The sequence below is a fragment of the Anser anser genome (genome assembly GCF_964211835.1).
Source record: "Anser anser genome assembly, chromosome: 25".
In the NCBI taxonomy this organism is placed as follows: Eukaryota; Metazoa; Chordata; class Aves; order Anseriformes; family Anatidae; genus Anser; species Anser anser.
Window position 1 is genome coordinate 1540298 of NC_139746.1, and position 18834 is coordinate 1559131.

An 18834-nucleotide genomic window follows, 5' to 3' on the forward strand; every position below is an offset into this window, starting at 1 on the left:
GGGGGGGGGCATCCCTTTGTGCCCCCCCCGCGCCCCCCCCGTGCTGACTCCCCCCCCCGTGCCCCCCCCGCACCCCCCCATGTGGGGAGCAGCCCCCCCCCAGGCCCCCCCATGAAGGTCACTGCTGCCCCCAACCCCCCCCCCAAAAAATAAACCCGGGGGGGGGCGCCCCCCTGAGCCCCCCCCCCCGTGGCACAGGTGGCTCAGCACCGTCCCGGGGGGGGGCACAGCACCGTGCCCCCCCCCAGCCATGCACAACGAGCCGGTTTCCTGTTTTGCTCCGTGCGTGGGGCGGCACAAACCTGGGGGGGGGGGGGGGGGGGGGGGGACCAGGGTGCTGCCCCCCCCCCGCCACCCCCCCACGGGGTCCTTCACACGCCGGCTGGGGGGGCACCTTTTTTTGGGGGGGGGGGGGGCTGTGGTTTTGGGGGGGTGGGGGCTGCGTTTTGGGGAGGTGGCTGTATTTTGGGGGGGGGGGTATTTTGGGAGGGGTGTTTCGGGGGGGGTTATTTGGGGGGGGCTGTGTTTTACGGGGGGGTTATTTTTTCGGGGGGGGGGTGTTTTTTTTTGGGGGGGGGGGGGGTCAGGGTGCCGGGGCCGCCGGCGCGCGGCAGCCGCCGCTCATTTATTATTGAGCTGCGTATCTGGTGTCGGGCCCAGCGCTGCCCCCCCCCGCCCCCCCCGCGGGGTTCCCATGGCCACGGCACCCATGGGAACAAAGTGTGTGGGGGGGGCACCCTTGGGACCCCCCCCCCCCCCAATAAAGGCCACCGCCGTGTCCCCAGGGTGCTGGGTGCCGCGCCACGCCGCTGCCCCCCCCCCTCGCCTCCAAGATGTCCTACTTCGCCGAGCACTTCTGGGTAAGCCCGGACCCCCCCCCCCCAATTTGTGCCCCCCCCCACTTATAGGTGCCCCCACCACCACCTATAGGTGCCCCCCCCCCGCACCCATGGGTGCCCCCCACCCATGGGTGCCGCGGGGATCCCCGGCCCCAGAGGAGGAAGCTGCCGGCGCCGCGCTGCTTCCTGGTCCCCGCCAGCTGTGCCCTCCCCCCCCCCCCGCCATGCCTCAATTTCCCCACGGGGGGGTCACCCATCCCCCCCCCGGTGCTAATCGGGGGGGGCCCAGCACCCCAAATAGCGCCCAGCGCTCGCCCACCCCCTTCCTGCCCCCGTGGCGCGGCTCCTGGGGGTGCCCCGCAGCCCCATCGTCCCCCCCCCTCTCCCCAAAGTGGGGGTGCTGGCACTTTTTTTTTTTTTTTGGGGGGGGGGGGGGGCACATATTATTTTTTCTGCCCCCCCCCCCAGGGCGAAAAGAACCACGGCTTCGACGTGCTCTACCACAACATGAAGCACGCGCAGATCTCCACCAAGGAGCTGGCCGACTTCGTGCGCGAGAGGTGCCGGGGGGGGGGGGCAACGCGTGGGACCCCCCGAGGTGCTGGGGGGGGGTGTCCCAAGGTGTCCCCCCCCCCCCCCCAGGGCCGCCATCGAGGAGAACTACGCCAAGGCCATGGTGAAGCTGTCGAAGATGGCCACCAACGGCACGCAGCTGGGGTGAGCGCGGGCACCCGAGGGTGGCGCGGGGAAGGAGGGGGAGGATTTTTTTTGGGGGGGGGGGGGCCCTGCTGAGCCATATTTTTTTTTGGCCCCCCCCCTCCAGGACCTTCGCGCCGCTCTGGGAGGTGTTCCGCATCTCCTCGGACAAGCTGGCCCTGTGCCACCTGGAGCTGATGAAGAAGCTCCACGAGCTCATCAAGGAGATCTCGCGCTACGGCGAGGAGCAGGGCCGGGTGCACAAGAAGGTGCCGCTGTCCGTCCCCCCCCCCAGCACCCCCCCCCTCGCCCAACCCCGGGTTTATTGGGTTTATTTCATTTATTTCTCCCCCCCCCCCAAGTCGAAGGAGGAGGCGGCGGGCACGCTGGAGGCCGTGCAGCTCCTGCACGGGGTGGCCCAGCTGCTGCCCAAGTCCAAGGAGAGCTACCACAGCAAGTGCCAGGAGTACGAGCGGCTCCGCAAGGAGGGCACCAGCCAGAAGGAGATCGACAAGGTGACACCACGGGGGTGTCCCCCCCCCCCCCAAAAAAAAATTGTCCCCTCTGTGTCAGCCAGGGGGGGGCTGACGCCCGCCGCGTCGCCCCGCAGGCGGAGCTGAAGTCGAGGAAGGCGGGCGAGGCGCTGCGGCGCGCCGTGGACAAGTACAACGCCGCCCGCGCCGACTTCGAGCAGAGGATGCTGGATTCGGCCATGGTGCGGCTCCCCGCGGGGGACCCGTCCTCGGGGACCCGTCCTCGGGGACGTGCCACCTGCCACGGTCGGGCCACCCAACCTTGGGGACGCGCCCAAGTGGCCAGGCGCGCTTCCGTGGGGATGGTGGCGCTTGGGGACGTGGCAACCTGGTTGGGTACCCCTGCTTGGGGACACGCCAGACCCCTGGGGACACTCCGGTCCTTGGGGACTCGCCAGCCCCTGGGGACATGCCAGCCCTTGGGGACACTCTGGTCCTTGGGGACACGCCAGCCCCTGGGGACATCGCCCCCTTCTCCTTCCCCCAGCGCTTCCAGGAGGTGGAGGAAGCCCACCTGCGCCACATGAAGGGCCTCATCGGCTCCTACTCGCACTCGGTGGAGGACACCCACGTCCAGATCGGGCAGGTGAGGCCCCGGGGGGGGACACCGCCAGCCCCGTGTGTCCCCCCCCCGTGTCATTCGGTGTGTCGTCCCCCCCCCCCCCCATGCCACCACCTCCGCTCTGCAGGTGCACGAGGAGTTCAAGCAAAACGTGGAGAACATCGGCACCGAGATGCTGCTGCGGAGGTTTGCCGAGAGCAAGGGCACGGGGCGGGAGCGACCAGGTGAGGTCCTGGGCAGCAGCCTGGGGGGGGGGCCCCCACTTTGTACGAGGGGGGAGCCGCCGAGCTGTTCCGACCCCCCCCTTTTGCTCGCAGGCGTGCTGGATTTCGACGAGTACCGGCTGGCTCCAGCGCAGGAAGGCAAGTACGTCTGCCCCCTGCTCAGCCCCACGCCCGGGGGAGGGGGGGGGTGAGGGGAGGGGTCCCCGGGGGGGGGCTGCTCACTGCTCTGTGCCCCCCCAGGGCCCAAAAGGAGCCGCAGCAAAGCCTTCCGCATCCCTGGGCTGAGCCGCAAGGAGAGGGAGCGTGATGCTGGGTGAGATATTCCCATCCCACCCTCTCGTCCCCACCCCGTATCATCCCACCCTGTCCCGTCCCGTGCCACTCCGTCCCCTCCAGCCCAATCCCCTCTATCCCGTCCCGTCCCATCCCTTGCATCCCCTTCTGTCCTCTCCTCTCCGTCCCATCCCATCCCATCCTCTGCATACCGTCTCATCCCATCCCATCCCCTCTATCCTATCCCATATAATCCCATCTTGTCCCATCCCATCCTTTCCATCCCATCCCCTGGATCCCATGTCATCCTCTCCGTCCCACCCCCTGCGTCCCATCCCATCCCCTATATTGCATCCCATCCCATCCCATCCCCTATATTGCATCCCATCCCGTCTCGTCCCACCCCCTGCATCCCATCCCATATAATTCCACCCCGTCCCATCCCCTGCATCCCGTCCCCATCCCATCCTCTCCATCCCACCCGCCCCATCCCCATTTCGGGTCTTAACTCTGCCGCCGTCTCCCCAGGGAGTCCCCAGACGCCGATGCGGTGAGTGGCCCGACGAGCGGTGCCGGCTCCTTCCCCAACCCATGCCATACTGGGTGGACTGGGAGGACTGGGGAGCCAGCACCCCTCTGAGCCCCCCCCGCCCCCCCCCACAGGCCTGCCCGGAGGTGGACGAGGACGGATTCAGCGTGCGCCCGGACCTGCCCCACGATATCCTTGTGCCGTCCTGGGGGGGGGGGGGGGGGTTGGGGGTTTTGGGGTGCCCGAGCTGGGGGTGTTGCCTTGACCGGGGGGGGCTCAGGCGAGGCGGAGAACCACGGCTGCTCCTCCAGCGACTCGGACTACGACGAGGACGAGCCCCGCAAGTTTTACGTCCACATCAAGCCCGTGCAGCCCCGGGGGGCCGGCGGCAGCGCCGAGGCCACCGTGGAGCAGCTCAAGGCCACCGTGGGAAACCTCATCCTGCCCCCCGGTGTCGGGGTGAGGCTCGGGGTGGGGGGACACGGTGGAGGGGAGGGGGGCTATACCAGGACTAACGCCCCCCACACACACCCCCGTGTCTTGCAGGGCACCGTCAAGCGGCAGTCATCCCGTAAGTGCCCCCCCCCCGGGGCTTCGGGGTCCGGCCGGGCTCCGTGTCCCCCGTCCCCGTGTCCCCTAACGCTGCCCGTCCCCGTCCGTCCCCAGGGCACGTGGCGGCTCTGGCCCCGGCCCCGAGCACTGCTGCCGACCCCGAGGGGACGCTGGTGGCAGGTGAGGCCGTGCTGGGGGGCCGGGGGGGGGGCACGGGGCGGGGGGCGGTGGCTCCGGGTCCCCAAACGCGTCCCCTCTCCGTGCAGGTGACAGCGCAGGGAGGGGGCGCCCGGCGGCGCAGGCGACCAGGTACGGGGTTGGGGAGGCACTGGGGGGAGGCTGGGGGTTCCTGAGCCCCCCCTCCAGGTCCTGAGCCCCCCCTCCAGGTCCTGAGCCCCCCCTCCAGGTCCTGAGCCCCCCCCTCTGCATCCCCCCAGCAAAGCCCTGCCGGACACGGTGCCCCCCGCCGCGCTCTTCGGGCCCCCCCTGGAGTCAGCCTTCGAAGCGGAGGATTTCCCGGGTGAGGTTTTGGGGTATGGGGGGGGCCGGGGGGACCCCAACATGTGGGAGCTGCCCCCCCCCCCACCCCCCCCCGCAGCGCTCTGACACGGGGGTCTTCCCGCAGCCCCCCGCGCCTACGTCCTGACTTCCTCCTCCTCGCCCTTCTCCTCCTCCTCCCCGGAGAACGTGGAGGACTCGGGCTTGGACTCGCCCTCGCACCCCGCTCCCGTCCCCTCCCCGGACTCGAGGCCGTGGACGCCGCAGCCGGGGACGCCGCAGAGCCCCCACCCCAAGCGGGGGGCGCAGCCGGACCCCCCCCCGCCGCGGCCCCGCAGCCCCGGGGGGCGCCTGCCTGAGCTGCCCGGCTTCGCCGTCTTCAGCGGCCCCGGGGTCGAGGGGCTCTGGGAGGAGGACGGGGGGGGGACGGCGCCCCGGGGACGCCCCCGCGGCACGGCCCCCCCCCAGCCCCCCTCTCCCGACCCTTTCGGGGAGCCCCCGCCCTGGCTGCGGCCCCGCAGCCCCCCCGGGGACCGGCCCCCGCAGCCCCGACCTTCCTCCAACTCGGCCTCGTCCTCCTCCTCCTCCCCGGCCCCCCCCAGCGGGGGGGAGTCCTCCAGCCCCTCCCCGTGGAGCTGCCAGGGGTCGGGGACGGGGATGCCCGAGGGGGACACACCGGGGGCCCCCCCTCTGCAGCCTGAGCCAGGTGAGTGAGGGGCTCCAAGGGAGCTTTACCCTTAGCTCTGGCCCCCCCCCCAGATTATCCTGATCTCTGCCCCCCCAAATCACCCTTAACTCTGCCCCCCCCCCCCCAAATCACCCTTAGCTCTGCCCCCCCCTAAATCGTGCCCGAGGGCTGGGGCTGAGCCCTGCCAAACTCACTGCGCTGCTGACACCCCCCATGACCACCCCCCCCCGTGGATGTCTCTGCCCCTCTGTGCCCCCCCCCTTTATGCCCCCCAGACCCTCGCCCCGCCGCCGCCGCCCCCTGCGAGGTCCCGCTGGTGGCCCCCCCTCGCCGTTCCCGGACGAAGCGGCCGGCGGCCGGCCCAGCTGCGGGCAGCAACACCGACCTGGTGCGTGGGGAGGTGGGGGGGAAAGCGGGGTTTGGGGGGTGGGGGGGGCAGGACCCCCCCCCCCCCAGCCCCCCCCTGACACCCCCTCTGCCCGCAGTCGCGCTCACTCAGCCCCTCGCCCTCGTGGAGCTGCGGCCCCTCGCACTCGGCGCCCGCCAGCCTGGGCGAGCGCGGCTTCTTCGCCGTCTGCCAGCCGGCGCTCGGTGGGTCCGGGGGGGGTCCCTATTGAAGGGGGGGGGGGGGGACAGGAATGGGACCTGCTGGGCGCTGATGGGGTCTGCACGCCCTCCCCCAGGGATATCGCGGGGCCCCAGCCCCGTGGTGCTGGGCTCGCAGGACGCGCTCCCCGTGGCCACCGCCTTCACCGAGTACGTGCACGCGTACTTCAAGGGGCGCGATGCCGACAGGTACGGGGGCACCAGGATGGGACCCCCCCCCCTTTTTTTCCCCAGGGTCAGGCCCCCCCCCGGGCTGCCGGGGCCGGCCGCTGATCCCTGCCTGTCCCCGGCAGCTGCCTGGTGAAGGTGACGGGGGAGCTCACCATGTCCTTCCCCGCCGGCATCGTCCGCGTCTTCAGCGGGGGCATGGCCCCCCCCGTGCTCAGCTTCCGCCTGCTCAACACCGGCGCCATCGAGCAGTTCCTGCCCAACGCCGAGCTGCTCTACAGGTGCGGGGACGCGGGGACGCGGTGGCACCGTGGCACGGGCTGGGGATGGGTGGGGGGGGCAGAGCGGGCGCACGGGGTGCCGGTGGGTGCGGTGATGGGGAGCTGGTGCTGGGGGGGGGCCAGCAGGCAGCCTGGGAGGGTGGTGAATGTGGTGATGGGGAGCTGGTTTTGGGGTGCGGGGGGTGCCTGGTTCCCTGGGAGGTCCTGGGTGCCCCCAGGAGCAGGTGGGTGCAGCAGTGGGGCGCTGGTGTTGGGGCACGTGGGGTGCTGCGCCCTGGGAGCCGGGGGTGCTGGGTTTCGGGGTGCCCGTGTCCCCGGGGTGAGGAGGCGGTGGCGTCCCCATGCTTCTCGCCGCCGTCGCCCCCGTCCCCGCAGCGACCCGTCGCAGAGCGACCCCAGCACCAAGGACTTCTGGCTGAACATGGCCGCGCTGACGGGGCACCTGCAGAAGCAGGCGGAGCAGAGCCCGGCCGCGTCCTACTACAACGTGGCTCTGCTCAAGTACCAGGTGAGCCCGGCGCGGGGCGACCACGGGGGTCCAGCACCCCAACGGCTGGGTCCCGGCACCCCTCCTGAGCCCCCCCTAACCCCCCGTTTTGCCTCCCCCCCCCCCCCCCCCCCCCAGTTCTCCCGGCTGGGTCCCAGCTCGGCGCCGCTGCGGCTGTGCGTGCGCTGGGACTGCTCGCCGGGCGCCACGCGGGTCAGCGTCGACTACGGCTACAACGCCGGCGCCCTCGCCCTGCCCGTGCCCCTCGCCAACGTCCACGTCCTGCTGCCCCTGGATGAGCCCGTCACCAACGTGCGGCTGCAGCCGGCTGCCAGCTGGTAAAGGGGGGGCGGGGGGGGGGGGGACACGGGGACCCCCGGGGTGGGGAGGACGGGGGGACCCTGGGCTTGGGAAACGGGTAGGGGTGGCGGGGATGTGGGGCTGGTGGGGACGGAGCTGGGTGGTCGGGGACTTGGGGCCGTGTCCCGGCAGGAACCTGGAGGAGAAGAGGCTGCTCTGGAAGCTGCTGGATGTCCCCGGAGCGCCGGGGCAGGGAGGTGAGGCTGCGCCCCCCCCCCCTACTTCTTGCAGGGTCTGGATCCATCCCCTTGCTGGGCTGCCCCGGGCTCGTCCCCCCTGCTCCGTGGGCACACGGACGGGTCCCCCACCTCCTGCGCTGTCCCCCCCAGGCAGCGGCCGGCTCTCGGCCAGCTGGGAGCCCCTCTGCGGGCCCAGCAAGCCCAGCCCCGTGGCGGCCCAGTTCAGCAGCGAGGGCAGCACGCTGTCGGGCGTCGAGGTGGAGCTGGCGAGCGCCGGCTACCGCATGTCGCTGGTCAAGAAGAGGTTTGCTACGGGTACGGCTGCCCGGGCCCTATAAGCGCGGGTTCCTTGCCTTGTCTTGCATGGAGGGGGTCCCTTCCCTGCTCCCCAGGGTGCACGGGGTCCCTCCCCTGTCCCCTACAGCTCTGAGGTGCATGGGGTCCTTTCCCCATTCCCTATGGTCCTGGGGTGCATGGGGTCCCTTCCTTGTCCCCTAGAGCTCTGAGGTGCACGGGGCCTTTTCCCCATCCCCTATTGTCCTGGGGCACACGGGGTCCCTTCCCTGTCCCCTACAGCCCCAGGGTGCGTGGGGTCCTTTCCCCATTCCCTACTGTCCTGGGGTGCACGGGGTCCCTTCCCTGTCCCCTACAGCCCTGGGGCGCATGGGGTCCCTTCCCCACGGTGCCCAAAGTCCGCTCCATCCCCCCCCTCTCCGGCCGGTGCCCCCCCAGCGATGCTCAGCCTGGCGGCCTCATGCCCCCCATCCTCGCAGCCTCCCCCTCACTGCCTTTCCCTGCAGGAATCTACCTGGCGGGGTCCTGAGCTGCCTCCCGCTGGAGCCTCCGAGCCCCCCCCCGGGGCTTCCCCCTTGGTTGTGTGAACTCAAAACACTGGATGGAGGCTGGCGGGGAGGGGGTGCCCCCCTCCTCTTCCTCCTCCTCCTCCTCTTCCTCCCCCCCACCCCCGTGGCTGTAACCGCGTCGTCTCCTGCTGCCCGGCGGACGGACCCCCGCCGCCCCCCCCCGTGCTGTGAAGGGAGCAGGAACTGCTCTTTTATTAAACACTTTATTTTCTAATATCCGCCTCCCACCTGTGCCACGCCGCGACGCCCATCCCCGGAGCCCCCGGGCTGCTCCTCGGGGACGGGGCTGCGGTGCTGAGCAGCCCACCCGGGGGGGCTCCAGCGCTGGGGGGGAGCCGGGGCTGAGCCTCCTCCCCGCACCCATGGGTGCTGCTGCCCCACCTGCAGCGGGCGGGCGGCCAGACAAACAGACTGGGCAGATGGGTGGCACCAGGCGGGGGGAGGATCGCTGCAGCGGGGTAATTGCACCGTAACGCTCCCTGGCAGGCACCAGGATGGCTTGGGGCCGGCTCTGTGGGAAGGTACCGGGAGACTTGGGGGGGTTTGGGGGGGGGGAGACTCGCAGCTCTTTGCAGTGCCCTGGGGGGGGGGGCCCGAGCTGGGTGCTGGGATGGGGCTGGCCGGATCCTGGCAGCAGGCACCTGTAGCAGCGGGAGCACAGGGACGTGCTGCGGTGGGCCTTCAGCGACACCTTCTTCAACCTGACGCTGAAGCAGGTGCTCTTCCACGCCTGGCTGGAGGAGCACTGCCCCGGCGTCCACTTCGTCTTCGACGGGGACGACGACGTCTTCGTCAACGCGGACAACGTGGTTCGCTTCATAAAGACCTCCCAGGGCAACCAGCACCTGATGGTGGGCTACCTCTTAGTCAACACGGGGCCCATCCGGGATAGGGGCAGCAAGTACTTCGTGCCCAAGCAGCTGATGCCCTCGGGGCTGTACCCGCCCTACTGCAGCGGTGGCGGGATGCTCATGTCCGGCTTCACCGCCCGCGTCATCTACCGCGAATCCCAGAGCATCGACCTCTTCCCCATCGACGACGCCTACCTGGGCATGTGCCTGAAGAAGGCAGGGCTGCGCCCCGCTTCCCACAATGGCATCCGGATCGGGGGCATCTACGTCCCCCACAACAGGGACTCCTTCGACCCCTGCTACTACCGGGAGCTGCTGGTGGTGCACCGCTTCGTGTCCTACGAGACGGCCGCGATGTGGCAGGCCATCCACGAGCCCCATCTGAGCTGCGGGAGGAAGGTGATTTTCTTCTAGGGTGCTCGGCATCTGGGAGGCACCAGGACGCGACGGTGCCGCTGCTGCTACTCGATGCCACTGCCGTGAGCGAGGGGTCTGAGGAACGCTGGCGTGGGGCTGGCCCGCGGCTCTGCTGCGGCGGCTGCGGTGCTGAGCTCCGGACTGTGGCTGCTGAGTGCCACCAGGGCTCCCCCTTCTCCTGGCCGGATTCTGCCTGGTTTTGCCCCAGAACCTGCCCTGTTTTGGCCAGGTGAGCTCCGAAGCACCCGTGGGAGAATAAAGGAGTGGATTTTGGAAAGGAGGGCGTGGGGTCCGGTGCCTTCCTAGGGCAGGGGAAACGTGCCGCACTGTGCCCACGAGGCTGGCAGGGGGGCTACGGGTAGGACAGGGCCAGCTTGGGGGGAGCGTGGGCTTGGGGTAGGGGGTCCCCGGCAGGGTGAGCACTTAGGGGGGATGAGGGGCGGGCGAGGGGGTGTCCGCTCGCCACTGAGGGTGCACATCACGGGCGAGCACAGCCCCGAGGTCCCTGCGCTCCCTGCTCCGTTCCCAGCACCACGAGGCTGCGGCTGCAAGGTCGGTGATAACCCTCGGCGGGGGCAGCTCTGGCCCTGGCGGGGTGCTCAGCCCCAGGAACAGCCCGTGCCGTGCCGTGCCGAGCCGCAGATGGCTGCCCCACGCACGTGCCGGGCTCAGGGCCGTGGGAGGGGATATAAGCGGCGGTGCCGTGGGCGCAGCCACCCCCGTCCCAGCCCACGGTGGGGCCGTGCCGCCGCGCGCCATGCGCTGCTGGGTGCTGGCAGCCCTCGCGGTGCTGGCAGCCGCCCCCGGTGCCGCCGAGGAGCCGGCGCTGAGGTTGTGCGGGCGCGAGTTCATCCGCACCCTCGTGGCCTTGTGCGGGGGCACCCGCTGGAGCCGTCCCCCCCGGGCAGCCTTCGGTGAGTGCTGAGCGCGGGGACCCCCTCCCCAGCATGGGGACACCCGACACGGGGGGCGCCCCACGGGTGCGCTCACCCCTCCCCGCTCTCTTCCAGCCGACCTCTCTGGGCGCCTCGATGGCCACGGCCCCCCCAGTGTGGCCCCCCCCGGTCCTGCTGGCTCCTGCTGCTCCCACGGCTGCACCCGGCAGGAGCTGCTGCCCTTCTGCTAGCGCCCGCGCCCAGGGGAGTCTCTGGTGGCTCGTCGGAGGGTTGAGCTCGCTGCTGTTAGTTGGGGACATGGGTGCGCGGCCCCTCTTCCCATGCATCCCCCCTCCCGTGGGCTCCTCTCGACAGCTTCCAAATTTACCAAAATTTATTAGAAATGGACCAAATCCTGCTGCGCTGGGCACGGTGACAGGCAGGAGGTGAACCACCAGCAGCGGCACCGCAGCCATTAAAGCCCCTCGAAGCATCGCTGCGTCCGTGCATCTGTCCGTCAGCGCATCGTGCTGGGGAGGGACGTGGGGGGGCTGGGGACCCGGGGGGCTGCAGCAGGGCCCCCAGAACGCTGTTTCTGGGGGGTTCTGGCACCAACTACCCGCGGGCTTTGCTGCGGCCGTCCCGCAGCGCCTCGATCTTGGGCGCCAGCTCGCTGAAGGTGGGTCTGGCACCGGGGAAAAAAGCCCAGCAGCTCAGCATCAGCGCGTAGACCTGGGGACAAGGATGGGGGCGTCAGGGGCACGGGGCTGCCCTGGGACCCCCGCCGTGCTGGGGGGGGGGGGGGTCTCACCTCCACGGGGCAGCCGGGTGGTGCCGGGAGCCGCCTGTTGTCCTTCAGCAGCTCCAGCAAGTGGCAGATGATCTGCACCGTTTTTTCGGTGCCCATCATGCGGAGGAACTCCTGGGGGGCGCAGGGGGGGCCGTGAACATGGGGAGGCAGCGGCCAGGTAACAGGGGAAGGTGGGGGCCGGGGGGGGGGGTCTCACCTCCGAGGGGCTCCTGCTCTTGTTGCTGTAGGTGAAGAGCTCGTAGAGGAGCACCCCGAAGCTCCAGATGTCGGATGCTCGGGAGAAGACGTTGTCAGCCAGGGACTCGGGCGCGTACCTGCCGGTGGGAGGGTGCTGAGCACCGGGTCCGGCCATGCTGCTGCGCTTCCCCCCCCCCCCCCCCAGCACCGTGATGCCCTCACCAGAAGACGGGGCTCTGGCCGGGCTCCTGCACCACGTAGTAGTCCTTGTCCTGCGGCAGCAGCTTGGCCAGCCCGAAGTCGCCGATCTTGACGTGGGTCTCGCTCTCCACCAGGATGTTCCTGGTGGCCAGGTCGCGGTGCACGCAGCGCTGCGCCCCCAGGTACTCCATGCCCTGCGCAGGACGCAGCCGCTCACCACCCAGGCTGTGCCCCCGCAGGGTGAGCGGTGGCACCGCTCTGTCCCCATCCAGACCCCCCCCAGACACACACAACACGGGGGAACCCCTTTGCCACCACGCCCCCAAGGTGTGTGGGGGGGCACAGGACACGGTCCCACCTTGCAGATCTGCCAGGCGTAGAGCAGCAGGCTCCTGTGCTCCAGGCGGTGCTGGTTCTTCTGCAGGTAGTCCCGCAGGCAGCCGTTGGGCAGGTACTCCATCACCAGCCGCAGCCCGCGCCGCCCTGCGCACCCGCACCCGTTACGGCCGCCCCGGGGGCACCCAGGGCCCCTCTTCTCCCCCCCCCGGAACAATCCTGCCCCGCGCTCACCCCGGCTGTAGCAGACGCCGCGGTACTTGACGATGAAGTCGTGCTGCAACGAGTGCAGGATCTGGATCTCCCTCTCGAAGTCCTGCAGCTCCTTGGCCGAGTCCTGCTGCAGCTTCTTCACGGCCACCAGCTCGCCCGTGCTGTCGCCCAGCGGGTCGTAGCGGCACAGCTCCACGCTCCCGAAGTTGCCCTGGCCGGGCAGGGGGTCAGGGACACCGGGGTGCCCCGGAGCACCCCCCACCTTGTCCCCGGCGCTTGGCCACCCCCAGGACAGGAAGGCACAGATGGGTGCCGTGGGCACCAACCAAGCTTTCCCCCCGCCACGAGCAGCATTTCGCGCCCAGCTAAGAGGGGACACCCAAAACCCCGGTGCGCCCACCCTCGTCGCTCTGCCCTCACCTTGCCCAGCAGCGAGATGTACTTGAGGTGCCGCTCCTCGAAGAGCGTGGGGTCCTGCCCCACGGCCACGTGCTCGTACCCCCAGAAGCTGTCCCGCAGCGTCACGTCGGCGGGCGACGGGTCCGAGAGCAGCTCGTAGTCTGGGGGGGGGGACGGGAGGTGAGGCGACCGGGGTCGCTGGGGGGGGCCGGGGCCCATCCCCGTGCCCACCCGTGCTCACCGGAGGTGATGAGGCTGTTGAGGTCCCGGATGAGGGCGCGGAAGCAGGGCCGCCCGCGGGGCTCGTAGTCCATGCACTGCGCGATCAGCGTGGCCAGCTCGGTCCACTTGGGCGCGGGCAGCTGGAGGCGGCTCTGGTAGAAGTGCAGCTTCTGCGGGTGCACAGAAGGGGTTTGCGCCCCGGTGCTGGGCTGCAGCACCCCGAGCAGCGCCCGTAGGCTGCTGGTTGGAGGTAACAGCGGCGGGGGGGGGGCACCGCCTGGACCTTGCCACCAACTCCACCGTGCGCTGGAGCTGGGGAGAGGGTCTCCAAAACCCTGGTTCTGTTTTTTTGGGCACCCATCTCCCCCCCTTTTCCAGTGTGACCATGTTGCTGGGCCACCAGAGCCAGCAGAGAAATCCCTCGGGGACCCGCAGTGGGACTGGCAGCAGGTGAGAGGGCAGCAGGATGGGGTCGCAGCAGGAGGGGGGTCACAGCGGGAGGGGGTCACCGAGGGATGGGGTCACCGAGGGACGGGGTCACAGCAGGACAGGGCAGCCTCACCTTCTGCGGCTCCAGCAGGCTGACGGGCATGTTGCCACCGCTGAAGATCTCCCACAGGGTCGCCCCGAAGCCCCACTTGTCAGCCGGGAGCGCCAGGCCCTTGGGGTCGCTCAGGCACTCGGGGGCCACCCAGGGGATGCGCTCCACCAGCACTGGGGAGAGGGGACGGCCCCTGCTCAGCACCCACCGGGGGGGGGGCCTGTGGCACCCCGGTGTCAGTGCAGGCACTTACGGTCCTTGGCCAGGACGGTGACGCTGACACCGGGGTCGTTGAGCTTGATGAAGGGGGGGCTGCCGCTGGCCACGTCCCCCTCCCGGGTCAGCAGCACCTTCTTGGCGGAGACGTTGCCGTGGGTGATCCTTTTGTCCTCCTGGGAGGGGAGAGGGACCCTCAGCGCACCCCCGGTGTGGCACCAGCAGGGGGGACCCCCCCAGGTGCTCTGCATTGGGGCTGCTGGGCTCGGGGCTGGGGTGCGTGGGGCACGGACGGGTGGGAGCTGTGGGATATGGATGGGTGGGGGCTGTGGGTGGGTGGGAGCTATGGGATATGGATATATGGGAGCCGTGGGATGTGGACATGTGGGAGCTGTGGGATACGGATGGGTGGGCGTCGCGGGATGTGGATGTATGGGAGCCGTGGGATGTGGATGTATGGGAGCTGTGGGATGTGGGTGGGTGGGAGCCATGGGATATGGATGTATGGGAGCTGTGGGATATGGATATATGGGAGCTGTGGGACACAGGTAGGGAGGACGCGTGGGGCGCAGGGCGCCGGCACCAGCTCACCAGGTAGTTGAGGGCGTACGCCAGCTGCTTGGCCACCTGCAGCTTCCAGCTCGTGGTCACCTTGCTCTCGCCTTGGTTCTTCTTCAGGTAGAGGTCCAGGGGCCCGTGCCTGACGTACTCCTGCACCATGATACCTGCGGGCGGACGGAGCCGCCGGGTCCCACGCGTGCCCGGCCGCGGGCGGTGGCAGAGGAGGGGGACGCGGGGCACTCACTCTCCTTCCCGAGGCTGACCCCGTGCAGCAGGACCAGGTGCTTGTGGGACAGCTGGCTCATGATGCTGGCGGCCTCCAGGAAGGACTGGGAAGGGGAGGCTGGCTCAGGGGGTGGGGGGGGCGGCCGGCGGTGGGCGGCCGGGATGGCGCAGGGGGTCCCCCCCCCCGCCTCACCTCGGAGCAGTTGCGGTGGCTGCCGTCCATCACCTTGAGCACCACCTCGCTCTGGTAGAACTCGTCCTCCTTCTGGTCCCGCTTCACGCCCTTGTAGATGTGGGTGAAGGAGCCCTGGGCCAGGCTCTCGCCCTGCCACGAGAGGGGGTGCTGGATGGGGAGGGCCCCCCCCTCCCCACGCACAAACACCCCCAAACCCCTGCGCCCCCCCCCCCCCATCCCGCCGTACCCGCGTGAGGCTCTCGGGGTCGATCTTGTGGAACGTCATCTGGTTGGGGCTGCGGCGCGGGGCCGAGGGGGAGCTGGGGGGCCGGGGGCAGCTGCTCCGCACGATCAGCAGGTTGGACTTCTCTGGGGGGGGGGGGGGGGCGGCTGTGAGGGGCTGCTGTGACGTCACAGCGCCCTCTGTGATGTCACACTGCCTGCTGTGACATCACACCACCCGCTCTGTGACGTCACCCGGCCCCTCTCTGCTCATTTTACGACGTCACAATCGCCTACAATGCTCTACGACCCCATACAACCCCCCCCCGTGACATCACACAGCCCCCCCTGCGACGTCACACAGCCCCTCTGTGACGCCACGCGGCGTGCTTTGTGACGTCACAGGGCGGTTCGTGACGTCACGCCGCCAGCGCGCCCCCTCCGTCCCCCCGCGGCGGCGCCGTGGGCACCTTTGGGCAGGGGCGGGCAGCACGTGGCCAGGCGCAGGCGGGCGCCCTCCGCCTGCAGCCCGCAGCACCCATAGGTGCCCAGCAGCTCCCGCAGGCTGCAGAAGCGCCGGGCCAGCCCCGACAGCCAGAAGCTCCCGTCCTCGTCCCTGCGGATCAGGCAGCGCTTGTAGTCCTGCCCGGAGCGCGTCTGCGGGGCGAGAGCCGGGCTCAGCGGCGCGGGGACCCCCGGGGACGTGCCCGTCCCAAAGGGCCACCACCGGTGGCACCGTCCCCGCCGGCACCGGGTTCCCCGGTGGCACCGTCCCCGCCGGCACCGGGTTCCCCGGTGGCACCATCCCCACCGGCACCGGGTTCCCCTGCCCACATTGCCACCCGGGCCGGGTGCTGGGGGGCTGGGGGTTGTGCACGGTGCCGGTCCCGGTGCGGGTGCCGGGGGGGGGTCTTACCTCGGCGCACACCGTCAGCAGGTAGCTGTCGAAGTCCTGGGGGCTGCGGCGCAGCAGGAACAGCCCCGGGCGGCCCCCCGCCGCCTTCAGCTTGTTCACGGCGAACTCGGAGCTGTGAAAAGCGGGGGGGTGCTGCCAGGGATATGTCCCCCCCCACCCCAACCCTGACCCCAGGAGCTCCCCCCATGGCACACCCCAAGCCTGGCGGGCACCCGAGCATCGCCCAGGACGCGGAGCGGTGCCCACCAGGCTCGTGCCTCCCCCCCCTAAATAATTCCCTCCCTCTTTGAGCCCCATCACCCGTGGGCCGGCGGGGGGGGGGGGCAGCACCCACCTGATGGGCCCGTGGCACTGGTTCTCCACGTCCTCCAGCAGGCGGGGGGGGGCCACCTCCTTGCAGAAGTAGTGGTGGGCGTCCGCCGTCAGGCGGTAGTAGCCGTCGATCAGCGCCACGAAGCTGCGGGCTTCCTGCAGCGTGGGGAACTCCACCTCCTAGGGCAGGGGGAAGGTGAGCCCCCCCGTCCAACCCCCCCCGTTATATTGTCGTCCCCCCCCAGCTCACCAGCACCCGGTTGTCCGTCTTGGTGAGGGTGACGATGCGGTTCTCCACGGGGCTGCCGTCCCGGCTCGCCTGCTTGATGCTGACGTCGGCGATGTCGGGGAAGTCACAGAAGTGCTGGCGGCTCTGCGGGGACACCGGCGGGCTGCCCTCTGCGTCCCCCCCCCACTCACCCTACGACCAGACCCCCCACACACACCCCTCCCCAAACCCCCCCGTCCCCCGTCCCCGGCACCTCGGAGCCGCCGCAGCTCCAGGAGACGCCGTTCTCGCCGGCCACGTGGATGGTGATGTTGGCGTCGGGGCCGCGCACGGCGAAGCTCTCCTCGGCCCAGCGCCGCTGCAGCCGCTCCAGGTCCAGCAGGTACTTGAGCTTCAGGTGGCGCCCGTCCGCCTGGCAGCCGCCGATCCTGCGCAGGGACTTGCTGAAGCGGCGGCGGATGCGCTTGCGGGTGAGGAAGCTGTGCTGCTGGATCTGGCACCGCAGCGGCTCGGGGATGCACGACTTGTAGCTGGGGAGGGGGGGGGGAGACGATGGGAGAGGTCAGGGTAACCCCCCCCCCCAACCCCGGGCCCTCCCCAGCCCCGTGGTCCCCGCTCACCTGACGCAGTTGAAGACCTCGTCGGGGCTCTGCCGCTTCTCCTTGGCGATGCGCAGCATGTCCAGCACAGCCAGGCTCAGGCACTGCTCCTGCCTCGGCAGGCTCAGCGCCACCTCCACGCGGCCCTCGATGAAGTCGCTGCGGGACTGGGGACGCGGCAGCAGCTCGGCGGGGGCCCCCCTGTGAGCCCCCTGCTCCCTGCCAGCCCCGGCCACGCACCCCGGGGGCTGCAGCCAGCACAGAGCCGATGCGCCCTGAGACCCTCCCCAGACCACCCACGAGGCTGTGGCAGGTAACGTGTGTGTCCCCCCAACGTGTCCCCTGCTGACCCCCCCATTGTGCAGGGCTGCCCCAGAGGTGCCCCCCTCCAGCTCCGTGCCCGGGAGTCACATCCCGCCCCGGGCTCTGGCTCCGGATGGGGACGGGGACGCCGGCGGGGGCTCACCTGGGCAAAAAGGTAATCGATGACGGGGTAGTCCAGCACGGGGCTGGCCCGGTCGCTGGGCAGCTGGAAGCGGTGCGACTGCCCCAGCCCGCACCAGTTGGGGAAGAAGAACCTGGTGGGGGCGAGGGGCAGGGCTCAGGGCCACGTCCCGTGCGGCACAGCCCCTATCAGCCACCAGAGAGTCCCCAGGGGCCGCGTCCCCGCAGGCCGTACCTGATCCTGTACACCACCACCTGGCTGCGGGCATCCTCGACGGTGAAGAGGTGGTTGGGGGGGTACCAGCAGCTCAGGTCCTCGGTGGCCAGGGCGAAGAGGGGGTGGCAGACGGGCAGCACGCCTGGGGACGGGCAGAGCGGAGCTGTCCCCGGGGCCGTGACTGCACGGGGCCGGTGCCAGGCCGGCGGGCGCGGGGCCGGGGCTCACCGCAGGCTTTGGCGGCGTGGACGCAGAGCTCCTCGGCCGTGTACTCGCCGAAGGTGAAGGTGAGGATGCCGGCAGAGTCAGGGGGGGCGCGGGGGGTGGGCGCCCGGTGGTAGAGGTACACCTGCAGCGTGCCGGGCTCGGTGGAGGAGAGGCTGCACGAGCGCTCCCCGATCAGCGGGGTCTCCTCGCCCAGCGGGGCCATGGCAGGCGCTGCAAGGACAGGGGGGGGGCCCCGAGGAGACCTTTGGGATCCTTCTCTCCCTGGGGTAAAACCCCGCAGCATCCCTGGGGCCGGGACCAGCTGCCCACTGCCCCACGCTTGGGGTGCAGGTGGGGAAAATGAGGCAGGCAGATGTTTTGTTTTAGGGCGTGCGGACGGCCCCAGCCCTTCCCACAGCCGCTCCGCGTCGCTCAGCCCAGGGATGGGCACTCACCCCCAGGTGTGGGCCACCGTGAGGAGGATGCGGCTCCATCCCCATGCCCAGGTGGGTTGCCCAGACCCCAATAGCCCCCCTGTGCCATCCCGGTGCCCCGAGGTACCTGCACCGTCCCGGTGGCCTCGCTGGTGCTGCGTGTTCCGGTGCCGGGACTGGGCAGGGCTGGGGTTTCTGGGCTGCGTAGGTGGCTGCGAGCAAAGAGGGAGAGCCAAAAAGTCCCCTTGGTGACTTCCTTCCTGCCCACAGCGTCTCTGAGCAGCCAGGGACTTCCTGACGAGGGAGGGGGAGAGGGGTGGGGGGGCCTCCGAGGAGCCACCCAAAGGAGCCCAGGGGAGGAGAGGGGCACCCCGCTTGGCCGGGGGCACCCCGCTGATCCCACCCAGTGCCGCGGTGCCGCAGGGATGGGTGCTGAGCATCCTGCCCCTTATCCTGTCCCATGCCGCCCCCCTGACCGAGGCGCTGTCCCCATGCACCTTGCGCTCCTCCCCCTCGCCCCGCTCGCAGCCCCCCAGGGTGGTCTCAGCTCCCCCCCCTTTTGGGAGCTGGGTGCCCAGCCCCGGTGCCGTGCGGTTCCGCACGCAGCCGCCGGCGGATGTGGGGGCATCCAGCAGCCGCCCTTCGTTGTTGGTTTTTTTTTCCCTTTCTGCTGCTCAAAAAGCACGTCAGGGAGCA

At 70.5% G+C, this 18834-nt stretch overlaps 4 protein-coding genes across 6 annotated transcripts; 3 read left to right on the forward strand and 1 right to left on the reverse strand.

Moving 5' to 3' along the window:
- Nucleotides 1-710: 710 nt before the first annotated feature.
- Nucleotides 711-8552, forward strand: FCHO1 (FCH and mu domain containing endocytic adaptor 1). Of its 3 annotated transcripts, XM_083811098.1 has the most exons (27): nucleotides 711-860; nucleotides 1308-1399; nucleotides 1482-1556; nucleotides 1663-1804; nucleotides 1898-2050; nucleotides 2146-2250; nucleotides 2556-2654; nucleotides 2758-2854; nucleotides 2948-2992; nucleotides 3095-3167; nucleotides 3656-3677; nucleotides 3791-3844; nucleotides 3936-4115; nucleotides 4203-4227; nucleotides 4323-4388; nucleotides 4475-4517; nucleotides 4646-4728; nucleotides 4834-5412; nucleotides 5670-5782; nucleotides 5880-5985; nucleotides 6078-6189; nucleotides 6294-6449; nucleotides 6825-6957; nucleotides 7075-7274; nucleotides 7429-7493; nucleotides 7626-7790; nucleotides 8276-8552. In XM_083811098.1, exons 1-27 carry the CDS (start codon nucleotides 834-836, stop codon nucleotides 8296-8298), a joined length of 3033 nt encoding a protein of 1010 aa, XP_083667224.1. In that variant the 5' UTR covers nucleotides 711-833; the 3' UTR covers nucleotides 8299-8552. The 3 variants fall into 3 exon arrangements, with proteins under 3 accessions (XP_083667224.1, XP_083667225.1, XP_083667226.1); XM_083811099.1 differs by lacking the exon at nucleotides 4323-4388; XM_083811100.1 differs by lacking the exons at nucleotides 5670-5782; nucleotides 5880-5985.
- A 16-nt stretch (nucleotides 8553-8568) lies between these two features.
- Nucleotides 8569-10974, forward strand: B3GNT3 (UDP-GlcNAc:betaGal beta-1,3-N-acetylglucosaminyltransferase 3). Its single transcript, XM_083811156.1, has 2 exons — nucleotides 8569-10520; nucleotides 10617-10974. Exon 1 carries the CDS (start codon nucleotides 9187-9189, stop codon nucleotides 9601-9603), a length of 417 nt encoding a protein of 138 aa, XP_083667282.1. The 5' UTR covers nucleotides 8569-9186; the 3' UTR covers nucleotides 9604-10520; nucleotides 10617-10974.
- On the forward strand, nucleotides 10364-10732 carry INSL3 (insulin like 3; the record flags this gene model as incomplete). The annotated part of the gene is made up of 2 exons (XM_083810619.1): nucleotides 10364-10520; nucleotides 10617-10732. 2 exons carry the CDS (start codon nucleotides 10364-10366, stop codon nucleotides 10730-10732), a joined length of 273 nt encoding a protein of 90 aa, XP_083666745.1.
- JAK3 (Janus kinase 3) lies at nucleotides 10858-18787 on the reverse strand. The gene is made up of 24 exons (XM_083811096.1): nucleotides 18266-18787; nucleotides 17726-17935; nucleotides 17516-17639; nucleotides 17303-17414; nucleotides 16858-17003; nucleotides 16491-16767; nucleotides 16259-16381; nucleotides 16031-16188; nucleotides 15697-15808; nucleotides 15251-15437; nucleotides 14806-14927; nucleotides 14577-14708; nucleotides 14403-14487; nucleotides 14189-14322; nucleotides 13635-13773; nucleotides 13403-13554; nucleotides 12860-13010; nucleotides 12640-12779; nucleotides 12241-12430; nucleotides 12029-12153; nucleotides 11692-11864; nucleotides 11489-11606; nucleotides 11293-11403; nucleotides 10858-11213 (listed from the first exon to the last, which is right to left on the reverse strand). The coding sequence occupies exons 1-24, from the start codon at nucleotides 18576-18578 to the stop codon at nucleotides 11097-11099; spliced, it is 3651 nt and encodes a 1216-aa protein (XP_083667222.1). The 5' UTR covers nucleotides 18579-18787; the 3' UTR covers nucleotides 10858-11096.
- Nucleotides 18788-18834: the final 47 nt, after the last annotated feature.